Source organism: Salmo salar, chromosome ssa01 (genome assembly GCF_905237065.1).
Source record: "Salmo salar chromosome ssa01, Ssal_v3.1, whole genome shotgun sequence".
In the NCBI taxonomy this organism is placed as follows: Eukaryota; Metazoa; Chordata; class Actinopteri; order Salmoniformes; family Salmonidae; genus Salmo; species Salmo salar.
In genome coordinates, this window is record NC_059442.1 from 163,837,188 (window position 1) to 163,850,367 (window position 13,180).

General features: G+C 39.9%; 1 protein-coding gene across 6 annotated transcripts in view; it reads right to left on the bottom strand.

The window, feature by feature from the left end:
• Window positions 1-13,180, bottom strand: part of psd3l (pleckstrin and Sec7 domain containing 3, like) — a 162,594-nt gene that overhangs the window by 141,299 nt on the left and 8,115 nt on the right. For 2 of the 6 annotated variants that reach the window (XM_014144526.2, XM_014144518.2), the window contains exon 3: window positions 583-694. In XM_014144526.2, coding sequence (XP_014000001.2) covers window positions 583-694 — 112 coding nt within the window. Of the gene's footprint in view, window positions 1-582; window positions 695-883; window positions 968-1,066; window positions 1,111-8,631; window positions 8,941-9,116; window positions 9,261-13,180 lie in introns of those variants that run through there. The other 4 variants (XM_045693597.1, XM_014144536.2, XM_014144552.2 and 1 more) reach the window with 4 other exon arrangements.

The following is a 13,180-nucleotide window of genomic DNA, read 5'->3' on the forward strand; positions in this document are numbered from 1 at the left end:
ACTGTTCATGGGCTTGCTTTGAAAAATGGTTTGTTTATATAGGCCCTACTACAGTTGCCCAAAATGATTCATTGCACTTTGGGAAAGTAGGCTCTGTTCAACTCATGGCTAAAAGTCAGTGAAAGCAAAGGCTCAACTTCTACAGCCTCTTTCTGTAGAGAAATGGGCTTGTTGGGCCAATTCATCAATAACTGGTTGATATAGGAGCTTCCTAGAACTTTCACAGTATGGTTCTTACAGTGCACTATAAATAGCTAAGTACTGTAATTGGGCAGTCCTGCACTAATCATTTAGAATTATTCATATTAGCCAGTAAAATAATGTATGCATTAGGCCTGATGAATGATTTATAGACCAGGATTAGTCTATATTTTTTGTGGATTTCAAGAACACTTTTCAGAAAAATGCAGGGGTCCATTGTTCCAACTGTGACACATTTCATGCATGTTATTAAATAAACAATCAAAATGTTAAAAAGAGGATAATGTCCAAGGCCTAATGCCAAGTGTAGCCTTAGCTACAGCATAAAGTCACACTGTTGTGAGGTATCATGTGGGGTAGATTATATGAAAGGTGTCATACCACTTTCAGTAGAGCTGGTCTCGTCTCCTTTTCCAAAGAGAAACTGGTACTTGGCCTTCGCAACACTTTGAGCGTGTGAAGACGAGCTGTTAACCCAAACAAACGTTTCAGCCTGCAAGAATAAACAAGAACATGCATTTACCGCAGGCAAGACGATTCTCTGATAAGCATTATCATTCATAAATCATTGAGATGTCTCACCACCAGTTGCCATAGATTGGACAGTAAACCCAAGTTCATTTCATCTGGGTGTTTTGAAACCAAAATGAGGCTAATCACATCACCTTGACAGTAGACCTACCTCTATTTAACCATCTGGCCATGTTTTCAAAATCATTTCCCTTGACCATGCTCTACGAATCAACTTCAGCTCTTGATAGGGTTTCTGAATATAAACGGTTGCTTTAGTTTGATTTATTGATTTTGTTTTTAACAGCAACATCTTTGATTGATTATAACGTACGGAGTACCATCAGCCACTTACCGCCATGTCTCTTTCAAAGCAGGGAACAGTCATTGGTCAAATCTCTGTGAGCATAAGGGTAAAACTAACATGAGTTTATAACGTTATTACAAATGAAAAAAATCTTGAAAGAGCATAACCTTATTAGCCCAGGGGGTTCCCCAAATGTTTCCCTTAGGCCCCCCTTCCAGCATTGGGGAACATCCCGTGCACCTCTTGTTGGCAGGGAGAACATTTTACCGGTTTTAAAGCTTATTCTTTTCGGCAATTCTACACATTCATCATTGGGTGCAGAGAACATTTTGCAGTTTTAAAGCTAATTTTCTTATAATTCCATACATTTTGCCATGTCTAATGTGTACTACAAAATCTATGGGCTAAAAAAACCTAGCCCCAAAAAAACATTAGCTGATATGGGCTAGTTGATCTGGACATTTCTGCCAAGTTATAAATACAGTTTTAAAAAAAATAGCCGGACCCCCGCGCATAAGCTACTGCCTAAGAGGTCACAAGTTCACATAGGAAGGATCCACCGAATGTACGTGAGGCATTTGGCTCTCTCAATCCATGTAAGGCTAGTGAATTATGTTTGAACCTTAGCAAAGGCTCAGTAAAACATTTCATTAGCCAACATTCCCAACAGCCATACAATTAACAGGCCTAGTTCTGCTAGAGTTTACAACAGTGATTGCATGACGTTCATTCAGGATGACTCAACAGGAGAAAGGCACTCTGATTCAATGAAATCCACATTTGAAACCATTCCAAAGCTTAGTGCCATGACCATTACAAGAATTAAGCTCTGCGGATCAAATGACAGGCAACTAAAACTGTAATTACTCCAGCATCCATCAACGAGCACAAAAGGGGAAGAGTGGGAAAACACTATAGATGGGCCACAAAAACACAGTGAGACCATTACTGAGAAATACTCAATAATAGCCTACACTAGCAGGCTAATATGAACACCAGCTTAATCTGAATGATTGATTACAATTCCTACATAGACTAAATAGCAACTTCCAAAGTAAAATTACCTTGTAAATTACATTCCAATCTAAATTGAGAGGTTAAATTGTAGAAGGAACTATGAAGCGAACTTAGCTCTCTGTGGGAAAGCTGTTGTTGCCATGGCTGCCAATGTGAGACGTGAGAATGCAGACCCTTTTTTTTTTACCAGAAATTAGTTTTTATGGTTGCGCCGCCCCCCCAACTCTCTTATAATTAGACCTTGCTTAAATGGACAATTGATAGGCCAATATTGAAGACTCAGTGCCCACACAAACTAAAAAGGTATCATGTTGACTGCAATAACAGAATTTATGCTATTCAAATGAGGTGGTTGGTTAGACAGAGACCATCTTTTGGAACTGTTCTGACATTCATGAGAACTGTTGTGTTGATCAAGGTGAACAAAGCCTAGAAAATTAACAAAATTCCATCATTTTGTGAAAGACAAGTCACTATGGGAGTGTTTTTCACAGAAAACATTTCGTACAGCAACAACAAACAAAAAAACTCTGGTTAGCCTAGACAGGCTACTCCACTAAATCTGCCCAGATGGACTAAATGATTTCGCTTAGCAACAGCTGGGAATCTCATTGGAGGGTGAAGGCCACATCATAATTCACTAGTTTGTTTAATGCTTCGGGTAATTAATAGAGTTGACTTCCACATAGTCTTGGGAGGTGAGCTGTCAATCAGCTTTCCATTAAAAAGGTCACGATGATCTCTGTCTATATTCCAAATGGCACACTATTCCCTATCTAGTAAACTACTTTTGACCTTTTGACCTCATACATTGGGTCCTGGTCAGAAGTAGTGCACTATATGGGAATATGGGTCCTGGTCAAAAGTAGTGCACTAGATAGGGAATAAGGTGCCATTTGGGACATTGCCTTAGTCTATTCTTTACACTCCAGAGAGGCACCATAACTCGGCACATTGTCCTTTCCCTCAGGAGCCAGAGCAGTGTCACATCAAGGTCCTAGAAAACACTGGAGCTCAAGAACTCGAGCTAAGAGTCATACTCCAGAGAGTTCAGAAATCCACAGCCTGTGCTAAAGTAAAGTCACTCTCTGGTAAGGGCAATTCCATGGTAACAGAATTACACTGAGACCTAGATTTTTCACAAAAAATGTTGACCAAACAAAAACTATTGATTTTCAAAGTTTGGTAAAATAATTACAGTAAAATCTCAGTTTTATTGTTACCATACATTTTAGTCATTTAGCAGACGCTCTTCTCCAGAGCGACTTACAGTAGTGAATGCATACATTTTTTTTTGTACTGGCCCCCCGTGGGAATTGAACCCACAACCCTGGCGTTGCAAACACCATGCTCTACCAACTGAGCCACAAGGAAGGCACAAGGAAGGTTACCAAACTCTGTATCTGCACAGTAGTCCTTGTGCATAGAGTTCTGTGTTTTGTTAAACTTTGAAATCAATGTTTTTGTTTGGTATAGATTTTAAAGTAAAAAATCTGAAGAACTGTGCAGATATAAAGTTTGGTAACAATAAAATGGAGGGAGATTTTATCTTAATACTGTTACCAAACTTTGCAGTCATTTTTGAAATATTTTTTTTTAAATCAAATGTTTTTTGTTCGACATACATTTTAAACTGAGAATTTTAAAGTGAGTCTCAGCCTAATTCCGTTTACTTGGAATTGCCGGTAACCAATCTGGCACTGTTTCGTCCTCAAAAGGCATCAAAATACATTTGAAAAGAGAACATCTAAACTAGATCCACATCTGAGCTTAAATTTCTTATTTTACCTTTATTTAACCAGGTAGGCCAGTCGAGAACAAGTTCTCATTTACAACTGCAACCTGGCCAAGATAAAGCAAAGCAGTGCGATAAAAACAACAACACAGAGTTACACATGGAGTAAACAAACGTACAGTCAATAACACAATAGAAGAAGTCTATGTACAGTGAATGACCTGCCTATGACCTGCCTAAATCTGATGGAAATGAATGACAAAAGATCAGTGTGATTCAGGATAATAAAACATTGCAATTCCATCACAATGTTTTGGGGAATTAGTCAAATGAAACAGTTTGTGTTTGATAAAATGTGGAAAGGGGTTTCCCATTTTTTGGTTCAAATTTGCCTAATCCCAAATCACAAGACAGGACATTAGAGTGTAGGATTTATGGCATTTTGCTAGCTCAATATCTGAGCCAAACTTACATCGGTGTAAAAATAATAGCGGTACATCTCAAACAGGATATCATTACTTTGACTGTGAAAGATGTGCTCGGCTGTAGCACAGAAAACGTTGGGCTTTTCTTTTCAAGGACTTGCAGACTGACAAGTTTCTGGGGGACTTCCACACCCTACCCAGTCCACAAACAAACATCTTATTCCAAACTATCAAAAAAAATGCTTCTTGACATTATTACCAAGGTTATCAAATGGTACACTAACTCACTCAAACTGACTGAGGAACAGTTGTTGAATAATGGTGTAACTGTTCTACTGTACTGATAAGGACAGAGAAAGACCAACCATATCTAGGTGAACGCAAAAATACAGAAAGCTAAATAAGTGAAAATAGATTGGCCTACCTGCATCTCCTGAATTTGAGAAGCTCCTCTTAGTCAATGAAAAGGTTTTCAACCCTCTTAACTTCTGTCATACCGTGTGTAGAGCTCAGGGATAGTGTTCGGAGGACAACCCGAGCATTCTAAAGCTGTTGTAACTTTGACAGTACACACATATAGAGCAAGTCTTGGCTACTAGAGTAGTAAACACGTCACAAACAATACAGCCTGTGTGCATTTTATGGTTAGTGAGTATTAGTCAATCCAAAGGCTGTGGGACGACCGTGCTCCGATCCATCTAGGGTCGGAAAATGTTTTTGGAGGTTCAAAGAAAATGAAAAAGTGCAGATGGCTCGGAACACGCAGCTGCACAGTTGGTTCGCTGCATTTGGAGCGCCTAACCTACAGGTCAGCTTTTCCGTTATGACACAGGCACGGCCCACATAGACTCCTAGAGAACTTTAACTCTCTAAAGCGAGAGTAATGTCCCAGACAATATCAAGCCAGGACAGCATAGGCTAAAGGTGAAGAAAATCTGCTTTTGAGAAGTTGCATGAGATGACATGCTACTCAAATGAACACACTGACCAATCCTCAGTCATTCGAGGGTGATGACAAAATAATTTTCCACTGTCATTTTTACAATGCCATAATAAGGCTGGGCCACATTGGCACTGCCATGGGCAAACATTCCAGATTAAAGCTGAGCAGCATGTCTATCTGTGATCTGTTGTGGCTGTGTTTCTGTGTCACTTTGTAATGGAGGAGGTGCAAAAGTACTAATTATTACAGAGCTAATGTGTGTGTTTACAACCTGGTCCTGTGAGTGTATGAAATGGTACATAGTAAGTACACCATTGGACTGAAGACTTAGAAGAGAGTAATACAAGTAACAACAAGAAATGGAGGCAAAATATGCTTTTATCAAAGCAAAATATGTTAGGCTTATTATTTCAGACCAGTAATGTCATATGCCTAAATATGCTCATCTAGCCTACTTTGAGTACAATCAGTTTTTTGGTATTTCTCTCTGTTCTGTTTGTAAACAGGCTTTGTAAATCTGTAGTGCCTGTAGTGTCTGCCATAAATTACAACTTAAGTGAATCTCATGTATCTTCCGGTATAATCCGCTTTTGGATCTTTCATGAGCATTTGATAAATAGGACAAAAGAGCTTCCTTTAGTGCAGCTTCTTGCCAAATCTCTTATTTATATCAGGTGCCAGACACATCAGTCACTTGACACAGGGCTTTATACCTGCACTCTCTTCAGCGAAGTGCTTTTAAACTGAGTTTAAAAATCCAATACATTTGACCCAAAGATGTAGGCCTATAACATGCATATAAATGGGGTTGGTGATGCAGTTGTATTCCTTTACGGATCACTGGATGTTAGTTAGTGGGATTGTCATATGACCTATCAGTCAAACAGGATAGACTGGATATGAACCCTGAAGGGTAATACCATTTAAGAGGTAGTAATAACATCTGTTAATGAGGTGAAATGGGGGCTTCCATGTAGGGCACTACTTATAGGAAGAAGCAGACTCCTTATAGGGAGGGAGCTTGTGAATTAGACATGATCTAGTTAGTGCGGCGCTCTGCAAGGGCAAGACTGCTTTTACATTTCCTTATCACATTTCTGTTCCGGAAAAGTCCTGTTACAGGATTTCAATAACAACGATTGTGAATCTGGAGACCTTTGATACGATAGAATAGATAGGCTAAGCGGTAGTGAATTACATTTGCCAAAGCATAATGAGGGGGAAAAAAACACCAGAAAGATTCCAAACCCTTTTAAATGATGTACCAAATCAAGTCATGTTTTGCTAAAAGACCTGATTTTTGGAGGTTTGCAATGCATGCACACTTTATTAATGGAAAACAGAACCCCATCTGTCATTGGGTTTAGCTTGACTCATGGAAGTAAAAGAAGGTCTGTCCAAGACACAAAACTCTCACTATTCACATCAGCCGAGGAGAAAACTATTCCTTGTTTGCCTGTAAAAAAAAAAAAAAGACAAGAGTGTTTGCCCAAAATCTGTGCTACATGGGTTATGGGAGAAGGATCTGGGTTAGGAGGCAATTCTAATAGAAATGAGCTAAAGAGCAGGTTAGCAGTGGGGAAGTCTGAAATGAAAGCAATAATGATCTGATATGCTTGCTGATTTTAACTCACCTGATAACAAGAGAAATGTAGAATCATTTAAATGATTATTTGATGTTGATCAAGCCACTTTTTATGATAGCCTTACTCCTGGACAAAGACTAGCCAAGTCCCAGTCAGGCCCTTTTGGCTCTTAGCATAATGCTTTGTTTCTGTCTCTCCCCTAAGGAAACAATGCATCCTTCACAGCTGTCAGGCCAGTCAACACCATATGCAGCCACTCCCATGTCAGACCGGGCCAAGTGTCAGGTGAACAGAGGGGAGACAGAATCCCAGACAAACACGGAACACCTACCAGAGGTGGCAGGAATCTCTCTTGAGTGTAAGCGGGGAACACCCTAAATAGCCTAAGTCTTCATTAACATTTTCTGGAACAGTGAAGGAAGTGTGCCCTTAATGACAGGTTGCAGGCATTCCTATTACTCACAGGACAGACTTCTGTCCCATCCTGACTCAGGTCCATTGAGGGCATATGTAGCAATACAATAAAGACTGTCTTTCAGAACTGTGCTATGATGTGGTAAAACCAGATCATCCACATAAGTAGTAAAAATACTTAGGAGGGAAATCGTCTCTGACAGCCAGTTAAGGGACTGTGAGATGCATGCATCAATACATCTCTAATGTTCTGTCATACATAGGCCCAGTGGATAAACTGCACCGTGCATGGGACGAACTGTAAGATGTGTCTTGGACAATAGGTAACTTACTGAGCCCCTTGAATTTAACCATGTGATCTGTCTTCTCACTAAGGTAAATTTATGACAAATCCTGACTGTGTAAAAAAGCAAGAGAAAATAACACTGCCGATTTTTCAATCCGGTACTTAGTCAATCAAACAGTTTACGAATGAAGCCATTGCTGCTTAATGCACTGCTCTCTTGGCAATTCATTTTACAATGCCAGTAAGATTGCTGGGCCACTCCAAGCCTTCCCAAATACATTAACATAATCACATCCAAACAGAGCACAACTGTACAAAGTGAAGAATTAGTTCAGGCAGACCCCGCTGACTTCTAGCTAAAGCTCCTGAAATTGAAGAGCGAATGAGGGGAAAATACTGAAGTGGAAACATTTGCTGAGGGGAAAACACTGTTGGGGCTCTACCCCAGATTTGAATCGGATCCAAGGATTAATCCAAGCAAGCACAGCCAATTTAAATTTCATATTATAGGAGCATCCTTGTTATGTTAAACCCCTTGGCTAGTTGAATCTACCTTCAAAATAATGTTACAATGACTACAGTGTTGAAAACTGAACTGGCAACTCAGTTACTGTAAATAAAGTAGCTACTAGGCTTACCGTAAAAATGTTTAATTTCACAAAATTTACAAAAATAAAGAGCAAGTTGCTATGATTTAGTGAAGAGTGCAAACTAGGCTTTGATTATGAATTACAGCAACAAAATCTAGCCTCTTCAATGGATAAAAATGTAAAGTGCTGGCTAACTAGCTAACAGTTAGACTATAACATTAGATCATGGTGTATTGAAGGGTCTGGCTGACAACAAAGAGCTTCCAGCTTCCAGCACCACAGCAAGCCACAATTTCAAAATCTCTTGGCTATCGTTACATACTCTTACTGGTATAACGTTAGGTGGCAAACAAGACTTTTGGCAAAATTGTATTTTTTATATATATATATATATATTTGTCACTATGCTTGCTATGGTGTGATATGACAGATAAATAGCATCATGCTATCAACTGCCAGGGACAACAGCTAACAGTGGCAATCACAGTTGACAATGTGCTAGCCAACAAACCAAATGACCGTTATATTCTGAGCTGGCTAGCTAACTAGCTAAAAACAAACAAGACATTATGGAATTAATTTTAGCTAGTTTACCGTTACTGCTATAAGCACCTTACCCCATCATCACTCTCGTCCATATCCCAAATGTTTTGTGATCACTCTTCGCGAAGGAGCTGGCAAGCTGTTCTGACAGTTGTTCACTTCAGATCCCTTGGCTGACTGAAAACACCCCCCACCATTTCTCAGTATGTAAAACTAGCCAATATTGACTTTTACTACAAACGCATCAAACAGTTCTCTCCTCCGAAGAAAGCTGACCCATTTCCCTAACATGCAGGACATGGTTTGCACCAGTCGTAACGTGTACTTTCATCCCTGAATCCAAGCAGCAGACTCGTCTGGCTGGGAATGGATGACTGGAGGCGTGACAGAATCCTATGGAAGTAGAAACCCTACGAGCTACTGTACTGTAGCTAGCTAGCCAGAGAGCTAACCACGAATTCCACTTCAGCCAGCTCCAGCATCCTTCTGAATCCAATAACCAGACATTGTTGACTCGAAAACTTTCTTCTTGACGTAGTTAACAATGCATTTTACTTACCAACGATTGATTTATTCCATCTGTGTGCAAAGCATTTTCTTGATCCGCCGTCCTACTCCCGCTTCCTATCTGCTACACTTTGCCCTCGGTGTTTATCTATTGACTTTTGTTACGCTTTCCAGCCTTCCCCTCAAACATCGTGACACTTGGTACATTCCCATCTAAAAGCGCTTCCTAGTTCATACTATTCCTGATCAAACAAGGGTAGATTATCCTGTGGCAGATACAGGACATCGAGAAAGGAAAATAATGAAGCTCTTATCCAAAGATTCCACTGACTGGCAGCATGAACTATCTATCCATCATAAATGTGCAATAATTTTAGAATACAGAATTTCGGTCATGCATGCTTTATTTATGCAGGCTACCTTGTGATTATGAAAGTTGTATTGTTTTCCCCGTGATGATAGGCTATCATGACTATGGCTAAACAATTATCTTGAGCCATTCTGCTAATTCAGAAATTCTGAGACGACAATTTCCCCTCATTCATGAGAAACGACTTAAATTTGGTTTAAGCAGTGTTGCCAATCGCCAGGCGTGTCTGTACAGCATGACTATAAATTGTGCCTTCCTGTATATTCTATTCTACTGAGACATTTACTTTATGTTCGTATTCTTATATTTAATTATTTCTTATTGTTGTTGCATTGTCTAGAAGGAACCTCCATGTAAGCATTTCATTGGACAGTACCATGTACATCCACTAAAACAATTTGAAAGTAATCCATATTTCACACGTTTTACAAAAGCCTGAAAATCTCAACCCCAAAATAACCTGATTGTACAGATAAAAAACACATCCAATCAAGACATGCGGTTGAAATGCGGTATGTACAAAATGGAAAGAGAAAATAAAAACACAGCCCATGATACAGCTCAGATGATGATTGATAAGAAATGTGTGGTACAAAATGAATAGAGTTAGTGCAAAGCTCCATGTGGCAGTCTGCCTACACATGCAGGTTTTATGTTCTGTGGCATGTTCATTTATTTGATACAGAACTTTTTCACCACTCCCTTCTATTACTGGTGTCTAGGGGCACAGGCAGACTAAACACCATTATTATGTATATCTTTCAACAATGTCTGTATTTTTACATCACCACATGTAATCCTTAAATAGACATTTACTGCAAAGTGTTAAGATTTCCCAAACATTAGGACAGAAAACCAGCTACGGGATGGGTGGCACAGATGTGCACAAGCCTACAGAAATGGGGATTATGATTTTGCTGTTTTAAGCAAGAACATAAGTGGAAAGAACCAGTTTTTCCTGTCTGATTCTTAAAGGAAACAAATACTTTGTAGCATAATTTCCTGGATGGTCAGGGCCGGGTTCAGGTTTAAACTTGTGCTTAGGGCCCCTGGGCGGTAAGGGCCCCCCAACCCAAATTAATATTTAGTAGAACACACTAGATCCAATTTCAAAATTTGGTTGTGCACCCCTCCCCCCTGGAACGCTGCTGCTACTCTCTGTTATCATCTATGCACTTTAATAACTCTACCTACATGTACATATTACCTCAATTACCTCGACACCGGTGCCCCCGCACATTGACTCTGTACCGGTACCCCCCTGTATACAGCCCCGCTATTGTTATTTACTGCTGCTCTTTAATAATTTGTTATTCTTATCTTCTACTTTTTTTTGTATTTTCTTAAAACTACATTGTTGGTTAAGGGCTTGTCAGTAAGCATTTCACTGTAAGGTCTACACCTGTTGTATTCGGCGCATGTGACAAATAAGATTTGATTTGATATCGAGATGTCATATTGATTAGTCTACATTTAATAAGATACTGTAGGTAAATAAAGCAATACATTTAGCGAGAGACTGCTAGACTTTAGAAAATTGTAATTCATCTGCATAAATATAGATTTTTATAGGCATTTATATAAATATAGACGTGTTTCTCATTGCAAATGCATGGATATTTAGATCACAGACTGCCATATCTGATCAGAGTGTTAAGAGTTGAAAAGACATTGTTAGTCATATATTTGACAGCGCAGCATTCATTTGCGGGATTCGTGGAATAATATTGTTTAATCCTCTCTGTAAATATTTCATAAAGCATGGCAGATAAAGCGGTATTCCTATTTTCCAGTACAATATTTGAAAATCCAACACTAGGGGGTGATCCAATTCCAGGGTGAGCCATTCACCCACACCCCCCTCACCTCAATCTTATTTTGATGGTTTCCCCATAATAATACTATGGCATCCCAATGGTGTCAAAGACGACCATGGCCTGTACACACAGCGCAAATCATAACGAATAAGAGGGCCGACCTGATCCCAGATCAGCACTCCTACTCTGAGACACTTTGTGAAAACAGACCGCGATATTCAGTTTACCACAGTAGCACGGAGAGGCCTACAAGAATAAGTGGAGTTAGATTTATTTACAGAGGGTTAAGGTTAGACAGAGGATACTGGTGGGCTTAACCCACCTAAATACTAATAATCTCATTACTTCATTAGTGTGGACACAGACAACCAGGAGATGTGTGTGAAATCTGTCTCTTTAGTAATTACACCGTAATGACACTGCAGAACTGTTTGTTACAAATACCAATTTCAAGAGGCTAAAATACAGGACTGCTCCATGGGCTGTTTGTGATTATTTTCCAGAGGACTTCAGAGACCGGTGGGTTATCTCTTGAAAAGATGATATGTCTTTCTCGGCCATTTAGCCTGAGGAATGACAGACAAGCCCCGGATATGGGTGGCGAGCTATAGAGAGTATTATTCCTCTTACGTTGTCGTGACTCATGTCTCATGGAAGTTGATTGGCTGGTTTTATGTCTACACTACCAAGTGCACTTTAACATCTCAAATCTACTTTTTATTTGTCCCTGGATGGTTAGTTTAATCTACTGTACATTAGGGCCCTGGCTGGTTAGTTTAATCTACTGTACATTAGGGCTCTGGCTGGTTTGGTTAGTTTAATCTACTGTACATTAGGGCCCTGGATGGTTAGTTTAATCTACTGTACATTAGGGCCCTGGCTGGTTAGTTTAATCTACTGTACATTAGGGCCCTGGCTGGTTAGTTTAATCTACTGTACATTAGGGCACTGGCTGGTTGGTTAGTTTAATCTACTGTACATTAGGGCCCTGGCTGGTTAGTTTAATCTACTGTACATTAGGGCCCTGGCTGGTTAGTTTAATCTACTGTACATTAGGGCCCTGGCTGGTTAGTTTAATCTACTGTACATTAGGGCCCTGGATGGTTTGGTTAGTTTAATCTACTGTACATTAGGGCCCTGGATGGTTAGTTTAATCTACTGTACATTAGGGCTCTGGCTGGTTTGGTTAGTTTGATCTACTGTACATTAGGGCCCTGGCTGGTTAGTTTAATCTACTGTACATTAGGGCCCTGGCTGGTTAGTTTAATCTACTGTACATTAGGGCCCTGGCTGGTTAGTTTAATCTACTGTACATTAGGGCCCTGGATGGTTAGTTTAATCTACTGTACATTAGGGCCCTGGCTGGTTAGTTTAATCTACTGTACATTAGGGCCCTGGCTGGTTAGTTTAATCTACTGTACATTAGGGCCCTGGATGTTTAGTTTAATCTACTGTACATTAGGGCCCTGGCTGGTTAGTTTAATCTACTGTACATTAGGGCCCTGGCTGGTTAGTTTAATCTACTGTACATTAGGGCCCTGGCTGGTTAGTTTAATCTACTGTACATTAGGGCTCTGGCTGGTTTGGTTAGTTTAATCTACTGTACATTAGGGCCCTGGATGGTTAGTTTAATCTACTGTACATTAGGGCTCTGGCTGGTTTGGTTAGTTTAATCTACTGTACATTAGGGCCCTGGCTGGTTAGTTTAATCTACTGTACATTAGGGCCCTGGCTGGTTAGTTTAATCTACTGTACATTAGGGCCCTGGCTGGTTAGTTTAATCTACTGTACATTAGGGCCCTGGCTGGTTAGTTTAATCTACTGTACATTAGGGCCCTGGCTGGTTAGTTTAATCTACTGTACATTAGGGCCCTGGCTGGTTAGTTTAATCTACTGTACATTAGGGCCCTGGCTGGTTAGTTTAATCTA